At 41.5% G+C, this 19,408-nt stretch overlaps 1 protein-coding gene across 1 annotated transcript in view; it reads left to right on the forward strand.

Moving 5' to 3' along the window:
* The window catches only part of PTPRG (protein tyrosine phosphatase receptor type G), a 395,271-nt gene extending 378,439 nt beyond the window's left edge, over positions 1-16,832 (forward strand). The window contains exons 21-29 of the mRNA XM_083869612.1: positions 72-207; positions 540-686; positions 2,515-2,608; positions 3,862-3,938; positions 4,355-4,483; positions 6,728-6,874; positions 7,587-7,729; positions 10,803-10,938; positions 11,640-16,832. Coding sequence (XP_083725738.1) covers positions 72-207; positions 540-686; positions 2,515-2,608; positions 3,862-3,938; positions 4,355-4,483; positions 6,728-6,874; positions 7,587-7,729; positions 10,803-10,938; positions 11,640-11,786 — 1,156 coding nt within the window. The 3' untranslated portion in view covers positions 11,787-16,832. The remainder of the gene's footprint in view (positions 1-71; positions 208-539; positions 687-2,514; positions 2,609-3,861; positions 3,939-4,354; positions 4,484-6,727; positions 6,875-7,586; positions 7,730-10,802; positions 10,939-11,639) is intronic.
* The last annotated feature ends 2,576 nt before the right edge of the window (positions 16,833-19,408 follow it).

The following is a 19,408-nucleotide window of genomic DNA, read 5'->3' on the forward strand; positions in this document are numbered from 1 at the left end:
CAAATAAAAACTTCTTCTGCATTTGCTTTCATCTGGCTGTATTTCATGGGTTTCTCTTATGTTCTCTGTAGTGCTGGTGTTGGCAGAACTGGTACCTACATTGTGATAGACAGTATGCTGCAGCAGATAAAAGACAAAAGCACAGTTAATGTCCTGGGTTTCCTGAAACATATCAGGACACAGCGCAACTACCTCGTCCAGACAGAGGTAAAAATTGCAGTGGGGTTGAATTTAAAGCCTTATTCATCTTTGCTTTATAATCATAAAGAGAATAGATTTTCCCAATTACATTTCTGTAAAAACTGATATTTTTCTGCACTAGAATATCTCTCTTTTTCTAGACTAGAAACTTCAGATTTTGGTTTTGACTTGTTCAGAGTTGTATGTGCTACATTTATAAATATTTTTTTCTGAATTTGGCAGTATTTGCATGAGTGGCTTGTTTTGCACACCCTTTCCTTTACTGTGCACTGCTCCTCAGACAAAGCCAGAAATTAGGATATTTCTAATGTCTACCTGACATGCTGCTGTTTCTCTAGGAGCAGTACATTTTTATTCATGATGCCTTGTTGGAAGCCATCCTTGGGAAGGAGACTGAAGTGTCTGCAAACCAGCTGCATAGTTATGTTAACAGCATCCTCATTCCTGGCATAGGGGGGAAGACACGGCTAGAAAAACAGTTCAAGGTAAGTCTTAATCACTGCCATCCAGAGGGACCTAGTTCTTCTACCCTCTTTTGTATGGCCTGTCTTCACTATCTATTGTCATGGCTAAGGAGCCAAACCAGAAAACTTGATCAGCACAGCACAACATCTTGGGAAGTTCAGTCCTATACAGTGTTAGCTTCACTGCTGGAAATCAGTGCTCATGCTCTTCAGTGAGAGGTGAGAAGAGGGACATGGACACTGGTTTGGACTGTGCTGCTGGTCTCCCTGTTCCCAAGGGGGCTTGGATGTTCCCAAGTCTGTGGTTAGCTTGGCTGGAAATCTTCCTCCAAACTCTGGCTCTCATGCATATAGATATGGGGAAAGACAAGAGATGAGGTTTGCACTACCTACTATTTCATCAGTGTAGATAAGGAAATACAAATGTTTTAGGGCCAGGAAACACAATATGCCTTTCTCATTGCAAACCATGAGTTTTGCTGCATTTTCTGCTATGTCATAGCTGCTTCCTTCCTGGCCAAAGTAATTTCTTTTTCCCAGATCTCTTATTTGAAACCTAAGATTTTTCTGATTGCACTTTATTTGAATACATTGTAAAATATTTTGTGAGAGTTTGTATCACAAGGAGATACATGACATCTGTTTTCACAGCTAAACTCAGTTAAGAACTACCCAAGGAACTGAAGCTGTTAAATTACACCAGGTGCCAAGCTATTCAAAAAATTAATCTGAATTCACTTGTAGGAATCTCAGTATTTTCCATCACTCAAGACATTCCAGATGCTTAATTACTAAATTAAAGAAACAAGTGCAAGTGCATGCACACCCACACAAAATGCAGTAAGAGGCAAAGATTTGTTATTTTAAAAAGTGTTGCACTTTTATAAACAGTTCTAAATTATATGTATAAATTATATGTTTTCTGATGACTCGTGCCAAAGTTTAAAAACCCTGAGTGCCATTTTCAGAAATTACTTTCTCTGACAACATTGGACAGTTACTTAGAAACCCTATAACTTCTAATGGGGCTTATGCCAGTGCATAGATGAGTTGAGTGCTATCTTGTTTAGAGTGCATTTCAAACTGGGATGTGACCAGCAACAATTATTAGATCTTTCTCTTGTTTCTGCTGCTGGCACAGAGCTGGCAGAAAATAATTTGTGCTCATGCCCCAGTACAGCAATTTACATTCAACCACCTTAGAGTGAAATGACGCTGAGTAACGAGGTGTGAGTGCAGGAGATGTGAAAGCCACCTTTGCTCTGGCAGAGTTTCCCCATGTACTGGGAGAGTGTTCAAATACAAATCTGCCTTTCTTTGTGCCTCTAGGCAGCCCAGAATGAATACGGCAGACCAGAGAATGTAGCCCATGGCCTCAGATTTCAGATGCCAGTGTGGTGGATTCCCCAAAGGTCTGGCAGAAAAAGACATTCTGCAGGAATGACCTGGCTATTAATTAAAAACAAAACAAAACAAAACAAAAAAACAACCACCTTAAAGTTTTGTTGTTCTATTTTGCTAGCTTTTATTCCTTGAGAACTGCCTCTGATTAAACAAATCTGAAATTTTGTGAAATATATTCTCAAAGATAATAAAACGTGTTCCATGAAAATACATTTTGATGGAAGTTCATATGCAGGAGGTTTCAAAGCTGAGAGGTGCACAGATCTTTTTATCTATTAAACATGTATGAAAAGGATGATTTCCATTGGAAATTTGAGTACTTTAAACAAGTTTAACAATGCAGTTTATTCTCCTACTAATGCATCTTTGCAGGAGTTGGCAAAGAAACCTTCTCTCTTCATTTAGAGCGCTCTGAGGGCTGACTTACTACTTTATTCTCTTTCAGCTGGTTACGCAGTGTAATGCAAAATATGTGGAATGCTTCAGTGCTCAGAAAGACTGCAACAAAGAGAAGAACAGGAACTCATCAGTTGTGCCATGTAAGATCATATCTTTGGTTTGATTCCTGCCTAGCATAACTTTTTGTACCTAATTCTCCCGGTGTTAGGCATGAAAAGACATAGCCACTAGGAAGGGGAAATGTAATCTTTTGTTCAGCCCAAGCTGTCTTGTCTTTCAGTGTTACCCTGATGAAACTGAACAAAAGAAAATAGTTGCAGTGTCAGCCAGATATACTGTCCAAGTGAAATGTTAATTTGAAGTGCTTAAGAATTTGAATAATTAGGTACAGGATAAATCTATGGAATATTGAGAGATTACTTTGATACCAGCTCCTAGCTCTGGTGAGATCTCCCAGAGTGATTGGCACCAGTTGTTTGTAATTCAGCTGCTGCACTCTGTTCCTCTGTGTGAGCCGCCCCAGATTTCAGGGTATTTAGTGCCCGAGGACACAGTTTCACTGTCATTAAAATGGAATCTGTGCATGGCTGTCAAGCAATATGAACTTACACCAGACCAAGCACAATGTCATCCCCATCACATAACCCAGAGAACAGGACACAGAGGACAGATGATAGCCAAGCTAGCACAGAGAAATGGTGGCATAGATACAGTCCATCATGAAGTTTGTTAATAAAAAGGGAAGTTATCCGAATACATCTTAAAAACAGATGGGAACAGGCTAGAAATAGGCTGTTTGATTTGGCCCTTTGTGTCATGCAGCTGCACAGATTTCAGTTTGTCTTGGGGCTGTCAGAGGGTCTGAGGATGATGTTGAACCCAGCCCTCAAACACAGAGAAGCGTGGATATGCAGAAGAGCACACACTTCTGGGAGGTTCCCCATTAGGGGAGATGTTTGTCTCTGGAGGTTGTCTCACCCTGTGAGAGATGGCAGTGCTATAGAGTGGTAGGGAAAACAAAATAAATCAGCTGGGTTTGTGTGCTGCTGGAGACAAATGGAACACTACACACAAGAATTACTCGAAATCCCCTGTTATCACTGCATATACTGTTATTTGGTAATTCAGCCTGCTGTGAAAATCTTTGCTATAGTAAAATTTGATTCCTGAAATTACTTTGTCCTTGTGGGAATATTGTGCAACATTCTCTTTTATATCCTGTGTTAGCAGGCAGTGCTTTAACGCAGTTAAAGTGCTGGCCTGCTCCTGTGGGAGATGGGAGCTGCACACTGTTTGCTTTGTTAACAGCTGAGAAATTCTTACTTTCTGCATTGTGCCATGATCAGACTTTGATCTTTTTTTTTCTCTGTGTTTTTTTTCCTTAATGTTATAGCTGAGCGTGCTAGAGTGGGCTTGGCACCACTGCCTGGAATGAAGGGAACAGATTATATTAATGCCTCTTATATCATGGTGAGGAAGCCAACACCTAATTACAAAGTAAAATCAATTCTAAGGTGCTAAATACCAGATGCCTATAATTGTCTTAATTCCGTATGTAATGGCTGTGTATTAACAGATGAGATTTTAACACCTTCCCCATAATGTAAAGCTATTAACCGTGTTTTATTAAAGATTCTTGCCTAAAAAAATTAATTACAAGATGCATTTAGATGGAATGTGTATTTCTGTGAGATACAGTCAAATAGATACTGGGATTTAAAATAAATTAATGCAGTAGGCACTCTGTAGAATTGAAATGGAGTAGCCTGTGTGAAAATATTGTGGAGTAAAATTAAATAGGGTCATTATGTGTCCCCAGAAATTAAATTAATATTCTAAAAGTATGGGAGGCAATAAGTAACTGTGTGTTTGTTTTGCTGCAAAAGGGCTACTACAGGAGTAACGAGTTCATCATAACCCAACATCCACTGCCACATACAACTAAAGATTTCTGGAGAATGATCTGGGATCACAATGCACAGATCATTGTCATGCTGCCGGACAACCAGAGCCTGGTGAGTCACTTGTGTCCCTCCCTGCACAGTGCCACTGTCACAGCCCAGCTGGGCACAGCACAGGGTCACTCAGTTGCCTGCTGGGGCTATTTGCTGGCTGAAAGCAAAGCCAATTTTTGAGCCACATAGTCAAACTTTGCCATAAGCTGGTTACAAAAAGAAGAAGTTCCATGATGTAGGGGCTGTTCTTTTGCTGTCACCTTCTGCAGTCACCCCTGGACATCCAGGGCTGGAGGGTCCACAGTGCTCACAGACAGCACAGCACATCACTGCTGTCAACAGCTGCAAGGCTCCTGAGGGCTGCCTGGCAGGATGCAAGCACTGAGGGTATGGAGAGGCTGGAGTTATGGGTAAGGACTTTGAGAGGAGCAGAAATGCAAGATAGGGACAGAAGGATAATTGCTTGTTGGCCCCTGAGCTTAAGCCTCAGGCCATGCAAGATTGTGACTGTGCAAAGCTGCACATGCCATTTTAATGAAAGTAAAAAGCAAACAAGTATGTTAATTTAAGTGGAAATAATGAGTCAGACAGAGAGAGAGAATAAGGAGACACAGGTGAAGTGCTAATCACTACTTCCAGATTTACCAGCATGCCTCAAGAGGGCGTGTTGAAAAGGATTAGGAACTAATCGGTTCGTTTTTTCGTGCACGCATCACTGAGGTGAACAGACAATTGTAGCTGAAAGTGGAAGAGAAACCACCTTCATTACAGCAGGAAAATAGCAGTGATGAGGGGCTACTAAAGAGGCAGCAGTCAATATGCTGCTTGTGTGTGGGCATGAAAGGGAGTGCAGCACTGCAAGGAGTGCTCAGAGACATTCGATAGGATCAGAAAGTGCTTAAGAAATGAAAGTATATGAGGTGGAAACGAAGAGGCTGATCTTGTAAATGTACATGAAATAGCTCTGCAGAACCAGAGTGATCAAAGGGTAAAGGAGGAATGCTGGTCTCAGCCATAGTGGTTTCACCTTCTGGCCAGGAAGGCAGTGGCATCCTGCCTCAGCTCAGTGTCAGTGTGGGATGTGTTGGCTGGCAAGAAGGGGTGGCACAGGATTCAGGCAGCACCAAGGTGCTGGATGTGCAATGCAAAGGGCAAGACAGTAATGCAAGGTACCTGCTGCATGAGGATCTGTCAGGTGGAAGGACAGGTTCCTTGCCTGGCACTCAGCAATATTACTCTGCTTCCCAGTGCTTCTGCTTATTTAGGGCAGAATTGTAAGGACTTAAAACCACAAGTCACATTTTCAGAATGAACACTTGACAGCACAAATCTCAACAGTATCAGAGCTGCAGACCCACAGAAGTACACCTGGTTTTAGAGGGATGTGCATGGCCACAGCAAGATGACATCATCTGATAGTTTATGTTTGCTTATGAGTGAAAGATGGGATGTCCAGAGACACAGATTTGCTCTGTGTATGTGGCCAGGGCAACTTCTTTGCTCATGCTGCAGGGACATAGATCTCTGAAGCCAGGAGAAGAAATGGACTTTGCATGTGTGTAGTGACAGACCATAATTTCCTTTCTCTGTAGCAAATTAGGAATTCTGAGTTATGTTTTAATGAACAGCTTTGACTTACACCCTGCCAGTCAGGCTATATCAGCACTGAACTTCTTCCAGCCTTCCCAGTCTCACAGAGGTTTTACAGTATCCCTTTGGCAGAGGTATTTTGTTGGAGAACTTGCATTAAGTTTAGCCATTAGTGTTTTTTTCAAGGCTAAGAATATTTGGGTTTTTCTCTTCCTCTTCACTATTTCACTCACTCCTAAAAATTCAGCCTAAAAAAAAACCCTACAGAAGTATCCATCAATCTTCTACCTAGGCCTGATCCACAGACCTTGAGTTTTGGATTAGACCATGATAAACACAAATTAAAAACAACAAGTCATTAATTTTAAAGGTCAATGAGTTTTTTCTAAACAAATATCTGACTTTCAAACAGACCTGTAGCACAAGGTCATAAAGTCTGGGATATAATACAAAGGTTAAATGTGAGTGAGCTAAGAGAACCATTTCCCTGTGAAACCAATTAAAAAGCAGATGTTACCTGTTTGAACACACAAAGGGAGGATCTGGCAGGTTTACTGACTACTGTAATAGTAAATTTGTTTTAGACAGAAGTGTTTTTAAAGGTCAATTCCTGATCATCTCTATTTATCAAAGCAATTTTTTGATCCACTGGATTTTTCTGTTGCACACAAGATATCTGAAAGGCTGCAGTAGTGTGTTCTTTCATTTCTCCAGGCAGAAGATGAGTTTGTGTACTGGCCAAGTCGTGAGGAATCCATGAACTGTGAGGCCTTTACTGTGACCCTTATCAGCAAAGACAGACTGTGCCTCTCTAACGAAGAGCAAATTATCATCCATGACTTTATCCTTGAAGCTACCCAGGTAAAGTAAATCTTCAAATGTGGGTCTTTGCTTTTCACCAAAATTATGTTGATGCCATTTAAATACAGAAGAAGAAAAAGAGTTCAGAAAAATTTTGGAAAGGATTTACTTGTAAATGCATGTGGATGCATGTTGCTCTCAGGGGAAAGGTATTCTCATTGGCTCCTCCTCCCTCTCACATCTTCTACTTCCAGGTGATTCCTCTAGCTAGTAAGGCCAGTATTAACTGTCTGTCTCACTGGAAAATGAAGATATGTGATTTTACCAAGGTGTATTGTCTTATTTCTGCTTACAAAATTCAGCATTTATAGTTGTATTGTTTGGGGTCTTAACTAATCATAAAAATGTAAGCATGATCCTTTTGAACTATTAACCTGTTTCTAGTTTGCTATCTGGACTTTGCTGCAAGACATTAGTTTGTAAGCCCATTTAAATTTGACTTGGTTGCTCTTGTTTGACTTTCGAGCTGTAAGGAGGTTTGATATGAGTCCTGAATTCAAATACAAAATCTTTCATTGATTAACATTTTTGTCAAACTTGCGTTATTTTAGGGTGTTCAGTGTTACAGACATGCTGAAACTGTGTCTTCTTTCTATGTAAACTGTCGGGAAGAAGAAAGTTTCCCTTCATTTTGCAGTGAGGCTCTTCTCTGTCCCTGGAGTAATGCCTGTGAAGTGGAGGGAGCTAATGCCAGGCTGGTTTGTCTTTGCAGGATGACTACGTTCTGGAAGTCCGCCACTTTCAGTGTCCCAAATGGCCAAACCCTGACGCTCCCATAAGCAGTACCTTTGAACTTATCAATGTAATCAAGGAAGAGGCCTTAACAAGGGATGGCCCCACCATAGTTCATGATGAGTATGTTATCACTTTTCTCTCATTTATGTGCAGATTGTACACTCAGCTGAAAGACACTTGTTAGGACTGATGTCCATTCCTGCATGGAGTAGGTGGGGTTTAATAGTCCAGGAGTAGGTGGGGTTTAGTAGTCCAGGGGACAGATTAAGAATATATAGACTTCCAAGGATGAGTTTTCAGTTGGCATCTGAGGCCAAATACATTTTGCTTCGTGTAGTTTTTGTGTTTGTTATAACCTTAGGTGGACTCAGGAGGTGAGGCTGTTTGCTTTGGAAGCATTTTGGGTTCTTCTGCTCCTGGAAGTATCCCAAGCAAATCCTACAACCTGTTTCAAAACCCAGCAGAGCTTTGGTTTAGATAAGGCTCTAGGCAGCCTAATACAGGCTGATGGAAACAAGTTCCAAAACCAGCCCAAGCTCCTGTCCAACTGCTCAGGTTTCGTGTAAGACAGAACAAGCTTGGCTCAGCTGTGTCTCACAATGAGCAGCAGAAGTATCTTGTGACAAAGGGCTCAGGTCTTCTAAAAGCAGGTTTATTCTTCCTCCTTTTGTTTCCCAAAAACCATTCCAAGGGGCCCATACTAGTGGGAGGGAGGGGGCCACTAACAAGCATGCCCCAACACTTGCCTCGTTTCTAGCACAGTGGTGAGCATTGTCCCACCAGCTATGCTTGAACACCCAGTTGTAAAGGGTGCTAAATACCGCATTGCATATTATTACTTGCACACACTATGGAGCTCCAAAATACCATTATAGTGAGGCTGGATGTGACCTGATTTCCTTGGAGGGACTATTTCTTGGTGGGCAGAGCACTTCCTGGGACCATTCTGTGCATAAAATCCCAAGGAGGCCCAGCTTCCGACAGTGCTTATGTCCCAAGAGTGAGCACTGAGCCAGCACAAGTGCCTGCCCTACCTGCAGCCCCCCTGCACTGCAGCCTGTTAGACTTTGTCACTGCCACAAAACAGAATCACTGGGAAGGTCTGTGAATCTTTGCAAAAGCCCCATTACCACGCTCTGGTGTGTCAGTGGTTCAGAGCAGACACTGTGCTGGTGTCCCAGGAGGACATTCATATCCACCATTCATATCCACAGAGCTTTCCCTGCACATCCATGTGTTGCTGCTGCAACAGGTTTTTCCCAACTGACTCCTGCAAATGGTGCCTTGGGCTTGCAGCAAGTAGTTTTTCTCCCACCACCTCCTCCTGCCTTGCTCATGCAGAGTTTAAGCTCTGTTGCCTTTCACCAGCACTGATTAATTCCAGGCTGGTTTTAATATTCATGCTTTGGGTAGTCTGAAGTGAAGTTTTGCTGCTCTTGCAGTATTTAAGATTATGTTTTACAAAATTAGAAACATTATTGATTTGGGCATTTCATTGCTAGATGAAAAAAAAAAAAAAAAAGAAAATCAAAATTGCATTCCAAGCAATGCTGAGTCATTCTTTCTGTACATTGCTTTTTTGGTTTATTTGTCATATTCAATGATTTTATCTTTATGCCTAATACATAATGTGGATTCTGCTTTTCATTGGAGTCTAAGGAAATGTAGCTGAAAATGAAAATTTCCCTTTGCTACATGCAGCAACTATATCACATAATCCACTAATAATTACAACCGCAGATTAATTCCAAATATATGAATTTGCAGATAACTAAATTCATGTGGTATTTAGGAAGTACATGGTGGGATGAACTTGATAACATTTTTAAAAGTTCAGAAATTTTAACTTGAGACAGTTGTCAAGATTTTTAAATGTAACTGCCCAAGTGTGGGCAACTACATAAAGATGTGCTGCATAATTTTCTGCAAGAAAAATCTTCAGATTGTTGGGAACTGGAAATTACCAGCCCAAATGAAAATTATGCCATTACACCCTCAGGAGGATTTAGTTGTGTCCTGTCAAGTACATACTTTGTCCACTGCCCTTGTAGATGAGTCACAGCCATCTGTATGGTGCTGCTGCTTCTCCTTTAGACCTCACATCCAATAGAGCACATCTATTGTGATCTGAGTTCTGTTTCCCATTTCTAGGTAAACTGAGTTTGAGTTTGCAAAAGTCATGTAAAATTAAGTCAGCATATGTCTGGATTTCCATGGCAATGCTGTACAAATCCTAGTGGTAATCTCGCAATACAAGATGGTATTGCAGCACTTGCTGATTATTTCAGTTTTCATATAAAGCTCTCCAAGTGGCTTAGGGAGGAGGTCATCACTGATGACCCCATTTACCAGTGGGAACATTTAAACACAGACTTTCTCAAAGTCACAGAGCAGAGCCAGGACAGAATTCCAGTCTCCTGAGTACCAGGAGAGCAGAGGAGAGTGGAGGCTCCTCCAAAGCTGTTGTGTAGGATCCTTCATGGTGTGCCTCACACCTGCACCTATATCCTAAGCACACCCCCAGCTTGCAGCAGTGAGGTTTCTACCTGACCAGTATCTCAAGGATATCTCAGGGACTGAGTCATGCTCCTGATGAATAACTGCTGCTTGGGGTTTTATTACATGACAACACAGCTCAAGTCTTCAAAATCTGTGATGTCTCCTGGGTGCCTGGCTCAGGGATGTTGCCTTTACCGATGAATCAGACCTAGGCAAGATTTGAGATGTGCCTCATTTACTTGTGAGCACCACAGAGCCGTGTTAGTTTTCTGCAATTGTCAAATGTGGAGGAAGAGGCAAAGTCTCATTTCTTTCTAATCACTCATGTTTTGCTTGAGTTCCCACTAATGAATTTAAAATACACTCCGCTGTAATGCAGATGCTCTCTCCTGTGGTGTGGGAGAACTCATTTCAGTGTTACAGTCTCCAGGCTGGGTATTTTGGAATGGTTCATGTTCTGCTGCTGATACAGTTCTTTGTGTTGAATAGTGCAGATAATCTGAGATGACTGGTGTACCATCAGATTTCTTCTATAAATTAAAATTACAAAACATTAGCAACTATAGAACAAGCATTTGGTAGATAAAAGAGGAATTACAGTAATCAGATAAGACTATAACAACACTTTCATGACTCTGTGTCAGTGCCCGGGTTGTGTTTCTGACTAACTCTTCATGTTGGTGTGGTTTTCCAGGTATGGAGCTGTGTCAGCAGGAACTCTATGTGCCCTTACCACTCTGTCTCAGCAGCTGGAGAATGAAAATGCTGTCGATGTTTTCCAGGTGGCAAAGATGATAAATCTTATGCGGCCTGGAGTATTTACAGACATTGTAAGTCTTTACATGGGCTATAAATAGATGGTTTTCAAGGTTTTCATCTGAGACCAAAAGCATGAACCAAAACATGCACTGTGTATGTTATCAAGCCCTGCAGCATCTGCTACCAAGCAGAATTTGAACTTTTTTTTGTGTAGTTGTCATTTTTTCTTAACCTCCACACTGTAAGTCTCTGATTTCCCTTAAACTTATTTCTCATACTTTGGAGGGGAGCATCATACAGGCAAGTCCTAGCAGAGAAGGACCTTTCAGCTTGTCACCATCTGCTTGCCAGCCCTTTGAGCTAAGCTGTGCTCTTTAAATCTGGCACATTATGGTCTGAAGGGATGCTCAGGGCAGATGAAGGTGCAGGGAGGTGAGGCTCTTCCCTGAGTGTCCAGCAAGAGCAGCCCCCTTGCCTCAGTGTGTGTGGTACAAGGTTCTGCCACCCAGGGAATGACCTGGGGCTGAGCTGTGGCCTCAGATTTTGTCCTGCCCTCCTGAAGTGTTTAGTAATATATCAGAAATAATATAATCTACCCAAAACTGGAGTTTGGGTTGACAAGGTTAAACTGGATGAACAGATGCTCTATTTCTTTGCTATATGTACACTGCTGGTAATGAATACCCATGACCTTCCCTGAAAATGCCAAATTAAAGTGCCAATCATTTATGTACACTTAAAGGATTGAAACAACTTGTTCTTTATTTTCCAGGAACAGTACCAGTTTCTTTATAAGGCGATGCTAAGCTTGGTCAGCACTAAGGAGAATGGAAATGGTCCCATGACACTGGACAAAAACGGTGCTGTGATGGCCAGTGATGAATCTGATCCCGCAGAAAGCATGGAGTCTCTTGTCTAATTGGAAACCTGAAAAGGCACTTAATTTGTAGAACTTCTGAAGACTGAACTTTTTTGAGGCCTTTTTTGCCAGACTCTAGGTTATACAATAACCCAATTACTTTTTTACACTGATAAAAGTTTTGATATTTATTTTTTGCCATTTTATGTCTTAATGGTATCCTACTGAGCATTTGCACCTCTGTTTATTTCACACAGTGAAACGCAATTTTATCTAGTTTGCACTATATGATCAGTGTTACTGCCTATAATATCCTAATACAAGACAAGCCCTGATGTGACATTCCATGACAACAAACATACGCTTTTTCTGTTTTGTTTAAATGCAGTGAAGTTTTGCTAACTACAGTGACCCTCAAATCTTAAATCTTGAATGCTTAGGCCAGATGGATTCTTTCTACAACAGATACTGTACCCCTTCGTACCATATTTATTATTTAGTGATCTTGTCAAAGTTTTGGTAACGGTGTTCTGCATTCCAGTGGAGTGGCTGAGCAGTGCTCATCCTTTCTTGACAAAATGTGGCAGGTGATTATTAGCTACAGTGAAGGTCTAACAGCCCTGTGGAGCTGAAACAATTATTTCTGTATTGTTTCAAATTGCTGCGTTGTACACTTACAGGCCCGAGACTTGCTTCACATGGAATATATAAATTACCTACATTAATTATAAATTAGATGCAATTCATATGTGGGATGCAGTGATAAGTTTTGAATTTACAATTTCAAAGTTTCCCCATGTATTCAGGAAAATGTTGATTTTTGTTTTTAACCAGCCCTGTGACGGGAAAGTATTTTGGTTTTATTTTCATCAGAGCCAATACAGTGAGAAATCTATGACGACCCAAAATCAGACCAGTTTTCAGATATATTAAAGGTAGCAATATTTTACATTACTAAGCTATTCAATATTTTAAACACATCTAATTTCCTTACTATTTCTTGAACATGACCTCACACCTAATGGTATGTTACATGATGACAGGCGTTTCTTAATTTCATAACTGTTAGATGCCATTTTTACAGGTGTGTAATTTTCATACTTTAGTGCTAAAACATAAAGTACTGATCCATATTTACTGGTGAAGCAAACTAATAAAAAAACTACCTATAAAGTTACATTCTCCCTCTTTTTTTTTTGCCAGACTAATTCTTTAGCACAAACCTAGCTTATTGTGTTTTCCCTCCCACAGCAATAGAATGGTTTCCCCTAGATTATATAAATAATTATTGTTTGGAGCATTTAAGTTTACATCCTCACTGGCTCCCTCTTCCTTTGTATTTGTTTGCAATTCAACAAGGTCAGTCCCTGTTTAACAAAATAAGTAAGCACATGCTTAATTCTCCTGAAAATTAAAATTAGTTGTGCCCTTCATAGCTTGACTGAGTAGGGAGGGGTTATTGAATCTGCCTGGAAAAGGAAATATGTGATTTCAGCCATCCTGACCCTTGGTGTACAGTTAAAGGCACTATCCCTTATATGTGGCATGAATTCCTTCACTTCTGAACTACAGAAAGCATTCATTGTGATTTTTTCAGGACTTGTCAAAATATTACAGCTTTTTTATTATTATTATTTAAATGCAAACCTATTAATTTCTGCCAGTCTAGTCTTGCTGAAATACAGACATTTGGCAAGGTTCTGTATATTTTCACTCACAAGGAAGCTGAATGCAAACTGCTTAAAAGGATATTGAGAGGAGAGATGTTGGTTCAGAACCATGTAAGTTGCAAACTGATACGGCCTCACTGAGAGCAGAGGGGCTGTGCAAACTGGGATGTGCTAACATCTGACCTTTTATCTTAGTAAGAGAACAATTCAAAGTATTCAAGGATTCATCAGCAACCTTTTACACAGTCACCTTTTACTTCTCAGTTTGTTGAATCCCTCCATCCAAGCGGTCCCAATAATTGCTAAAACAGAACAATTGAATAAGCCCATGGTTTCAGTAAGGAAATCACAATTTAATAAGCTCTTCAGCAATAGCTAATCCAAATAAAATATATGCAGAATGTTTCAAAATATTGTAGTTTGCATCCCCTTTGCACTGCATGGAGACGGGAGTCAGTAGGAGTTAGGGCTGGCCCTCCAGTCACTTCACCCCAGTAACAGAATGGTTTAAGTAAGTTCTCAAGTGCTGTTCCCTGCAAGGGTTGGAAGGTCTTGCTGAGTGGTTTTCTGACCAGCCTGCATCAGCCTCAGAGGCTGCTGAGCCCCCCTGTGCCCCCAGTCTGAACCTGGACCCAGCCAATACCAGCTGGTAGCACAAAGGGACTCATGAGTTGGATCACTTCAATTCAGAAGTATTTTAAGTTCCCGGGGAGATGTAGGGAGAAGTTAGAAATTCAAACCTTGACAACTAAGTGACACAAAGATTACTGCAGGCATCAAGAGGTTGGATTTGTTCAGTACTTTCAGGTGATTACTTTTCATTTCACTGGCATGATGGAAGATAACTGTGGTTTGTGACACACTGCCTGAATACCCCTAGTTTAATCCCTTACCTTTTCACAAGTTTTAAACATCAATGAATGAAGGCTGCGGGGGTTGAACTTCGGTGGATGCTTTGGAAATATATGCATTGGCATTTTCCAACACCTGAAATACTTTCTTGGGGTTTAAGCCATGGTGAAGTAATGTTCACTGAGTTCTCTGATGTTCTCTGAGTTCTCCATGGATTGTTTTGTAAGAGAGCTCCTGCTGTATGTTAAGTGCTGTGCTGACAGCCAGGTAGCCAATAGATGGTAGTGATGCATGAGGCTTGAAGGGGTGAAGCTAGAAATTGCTTGTGAAGGTCAGGATTAAGCACACAGAAGAGCCAAATCTATCCTCCTGTAAGCAGCTGCAGTTCTGCCCATTACACAGGTTTGCACCCTTTCCTTGGGACTGAGTGAGTGGCAGAAGGAGTAATGTCTGCTCAGAGATGGGCACTGAAAAACTCCTGATGCTCCCACAAGTGTCCAGCCAAAGTCCTGCTCTGCAAATCACCACCTTGCTTTGGGACCCCAACCCCTCTGCTGTACCCAGCTCCTGCCATTCAGTCAGGATGTCTTTCAAGAATCAAAAGTTCCCAAGCAATGTGTAGGTCTGCAAATTAAGAGAACCTGAGAACATTCCTATATCACTGCAGAGTGTGAGCCCTGAGAAATAAGGAACAGAAGGACTGAAGCACACATGTGTCTACATTTAGAAAATACCATTTCTCCATGTCTTGCACGTGTCCTGTGCCCACAGACCATGTGAAAGATGTGAACTGTGTCTTGAGACCATAAAAGCAGCCAAGCTTTCCAAGTGGGAATGCTTGGAAAGTTTCTGTGTGGTCTGAACATCTGAAATAGGTGACAGGCTCAGAATAACCCACCCTCCAAACTCCTGTGTGAGAACTTGGCTTTGGCAGGAAGGTCTGGGGGAGTTGGTGGGACTGCTCAGCTGTGCAGAGTAAGCACCAAGTCTTCTGCAGGATCAATGTCTAAAGAATTTTAAATAATTCATTTTTTTTTAAGAATTCATTTTAAACAGCATCTGTCAGTATTTCAGTGTCTGTTTCCAAACACTAACAGGGAAAGAGAAAACTCCAAACCCCTTAAACTTGTCCTTGTAAGTGACTGTTTCTGTACTGTGGGTCTACTCTAGGTTAGTGGAGTCATTTACAGGATCTGCAAAATTTCAGTTGTTTTTCCAGTTTCTGACTGCTCAAATTGCTTGAACACAGAGAGATACATTAGTACATTAGGAGAAGAATCTTTATGATACAGCACAACTGCCTTCTCATTAATCTGTTTTAAAGCCGATGTATTTTATTTAAAAGCTAAAAAGTATAGATAGGGATTCTACCAAAGATACATGCTACTAATTCTCAGCAAAACAAAACCAACTTAATTTAAAAAAAAATGTAGTTGTCTTGAAAATTTAGCAGTCTTTCTCAAATTCATGTCTTTTGACATCAGATCTTTTGTTCCAAAGTTTATGTTCAAATGGTGCCAGTGAATTTTTATATGAAGGGAAAATGCCTATTTGTTAATCTACTGCATTGCTTTTCTTCTTTTTCTTTTTCTCTTTTTTTTTTTTTTTTCAGATGTAATTCACTGTTACCCCTTTGCTCTTCTTCTCCTTGTTGCCATTCTAACAATGTGAACTACATTGGCTTCACTTATCAAAGGAGAAGGAATGCAAAAATAAGGAAAGAGAGGAACTGTAATAAAGAGATTTGGCCTCTACTTTGTCTTAGCTGTTAAACTGTTTTTAGTGTTTTTGTTAACTATTTGCAAAGGGAAGCATTTTCTACAGAGGATAATTAATTTCAAGAAAAATGTCTTGAGTTTTAAGAATAAACGTCTCCAAAAGAGGAGATAGTCAATTTTATACAATGTCACAACTCTCCAACATTTGGGGTAGTGACTTTTTTGTTTTGTTAGAACACTTGAGACTAGCACGCAGCCATTGTTTCTAAAGACCGAAGCATTCATGTGTACTCCTATTTTCTTTTCCTTCATTTTTAAAATAGCAAAGTCATTAAAACTGTAAATATTTTGTTGCTTAGATAAGCATCTTCTGGGAACTTTGTATCTATGGTATATAATCATAGAATTTTATATTTTCATATAAAGCTAATTTTTTTCTAGTTTCACCTCCTTCCTAGTTCTGTGGTGGTTATGTGAATACAAACCTTCTGTGTTTCAAGGTAGTGAGATGCCATCATCACACTCCAAAAATAATTTCCACAATGTCATTTCTTTGGGGCAGTGATTGTGAAAGTTGGAATTATTTTTTTTTTTATTCCATTGTCAGTGTGTGCAACAGGATTTAGACTTAGCCAGTCACTAGATACGTTTGTCTCATTGATCCATTCAGAAGAAAAATAAAAATGTGGTGTTTGGTTTGGGGAGAGGGTGGGAGGGAGTATTTTGAGGGAGACTTTTTGTTCATTTTTGGTTTTTGTTTGGGGGTTTTTTGTAACTTGAAGAATCTTCTTTTTGTTATGTTAAACTATATCAAATCATTCTATTATAGTGTTATTTAATATGTAAATTGTATTGCTATACATAAAATAAAGTATGGTTTTTGATGTATTTACAGACTTCTTATTTATTTGCATTGGGTACACATAAGGAACAGATGCAGGAGTCAGTATTTCATTGTCCAAGGCATGCAGGAAGAATTATGAGATCCAAGGCCTGCTTTAATTAGATCTCAAATTTCCAAGCAGTACTCAGCTGGGAACTGCCAGTGACAGTGGAGTTCACTGTTCCCTTCCTAATTGTCTCCAGCTATTAGAGAGCTGCCAGTAAATAACCCCATCCCTTTCCACCAAGGCTCCTCCCCAGACAGTTGTGACCCATCAAAATCCCTTTTGGAAGGGGAACTGTCTCCATTCTGAATAGGACTTCAGATTCTGAGCTTTCTTGCCAGCTCCTTTGACATCCCCTTCCTTCAATCTATTTCTGTCTCTCCAGCCTGGAGGAGCAGGGGCTTCCACCAAGGCACCATCACCCAATTTACTGTGATGGATGGCATTGCTCACTAACCCCAGCACTGTGGGCAGGAAAAGCAAAAGTACTCATTCCCACCTCAGACAGACTGGGGGGTACAGATGTTCCAAATCCTAGAGACAATGCAGCAAATATCCCCCATGGAGTGTGTTAGTAGTCACAGCTCCTTGCTGCTCCAGCCAGGAGCTGTCACTGAGGTGGGCACATGTGGTGCCATCGATGCTCTCAGTGCTTTGCAACAAAACCTTGGCAGCTGCACACCCCATCTTCTCATTCTGGTTCTGTGCTCAGGGCTGTGTTACCTATTTTGTTGTTCTTGGGGGGAAGCCACTCGGGTTTGTGGACAGATTTTTGTTGCAGTGTGCTGCTGGCACAGCAGCTGCCCAGGCTGGCAGTGCCTTCAGAAACACAGCAGCACTCAGCCTCCAGAGCAGCACCTGCACAGGGACAAAACCATCAATAACTCAAACTGCTTGGTGGTGTAAAATTGCTGATTAAAATCAATACATCTGCTGCCTTTTGTGTTGCTGCATTCTCACCTGTAAGGTCTGTGTTCTGGTTGACTGGGAGGAAGAGGGATCCTGGAGCACTGGATGGGGGCTGTGATCACTGGGACACTGCACAGCAGCCTGATGACTCTTGCCAAGCCCCCGACCTCCCAGGGTGCTCCCTCCAGCCCCTGCTCCATGGTGCTGCCTCATGTTGCACCCCAGGAGCAGCCTGACACCAGCCCACCAACAGGTCCTGCTACCTCATGGATGAGCAGCAGGGAGCTGCTCCCCAGCCTGCCACATCTGCTCTAGGGGATGCTCCAGCACCTCCAGTGTCCTCTATAACTTTTCCAGGCCAGAAGCAGGCACCCAGGGGAAGGTTTCTCTGCCCAGCTTGGCTGCCTCACCTCCACAGAGGAGATGGCAGCCCCTGGATGTACAGGTAGGTGGTACACGACACTTCACAGCACAATATGGGGAAAAGTTCTGTAAATCCTGGGAAGTGCCTGAAGGATGCAGAGGATGGCAAGCTGAACATGAGCCAACCCCACTGGCTGCAAAGCAGACACATGCAGGTCTGGCAGGTCTACACTGGGACCAGGTAAGGACACCTCCCAGTCTGCTCACAGCATCTCATTTTGGGAAGGGAGAACCACACAAACAAAAATGTAGCCCCACTGAAGACAGACAAAAGGAGAGTAACAGGACTGGTCAGTGAGCAGGAAATATTCTGAGCAAAGACAGGATGAAGTGGGGCATTGCCTAGTGAAATGTGGAGAGAGAAGACCTGGAAGAGGCAGGAGCAGAGAGGCTATGGGGTTTGTCTCCTGGTACCTAAATTACCACTCCTGAAGAAAGGGTATAACTGTTCCTACATCTTTGATAGATATGACAAAAACTGGAGTTTGACAAGCCACAAGGAAGGTAGGGGTCAGGCAGTGGGAACATGACCTGGGGCAGTCATGGAAAAAGAAAAACAGCTCTGTAACAGCTACAGAAATCAGAACACTCCAAAGCATCTCCTTAAATGAAAAAAACAACATTTTGACTGGACAGCAGCACCTCTGAGGTGAGCCCCCAGCTGCTGCCAGCCAGGTCACTGTTGCACAGACAACAAAGGGAGCAGAGGTCCCTGCACTGCCAAGGTAATCCAGCATTTGCTCCAGGAGGCCCTTGCTCCTCCTGAGACATCCTGGTGAGCAACACAGGCAGGAAGGGAGGACAAGAGAAAAGGCAAAGCCTTGGAGAAAGCACTTGTATTCCATGCTTGGGAATCCTCAGGGAAGAGGCCTGGCTGAGACCTGTACCAGGTGGAAAGATGTAGTAAGTACTTCATTAATACTTTGGCAACAGAGATATGATTTACCAGCACTTCCCACTACTAACTATAAGCCTGAATTAATTGGTGGTATCAGGAGATCTCAACATCTTCTGTAATAAATAGCTAACAAGTTTAGCCTTTAAGGCTTCTAGAGGCTGCTGGGAGTCTTCTTAAGCAGGCACAAATAATAGCAGCATTTTTATTAAATGGATTCAAATGCCAGAAGGTTTATTTTCAAGACCTTTTACAACATAAAAATAATTTTGATCAATGGCTTTGTCCCAGTCCTATTACTTAGCCACTTGAAGCCCCACTAAGTACT

The sequence above is a fragment of the Zosterops lateralis genome (genome assembly GCF_965231275.1).
Source record: "Zosterops lateralis genome assembly, chromosome: 11".
Lineage (NCBI taxonomy): Eukaryota > Metazoa > Chordata > Aves > Passeriformes > Zosteropidae > Zosterops > Zosterops lateralis.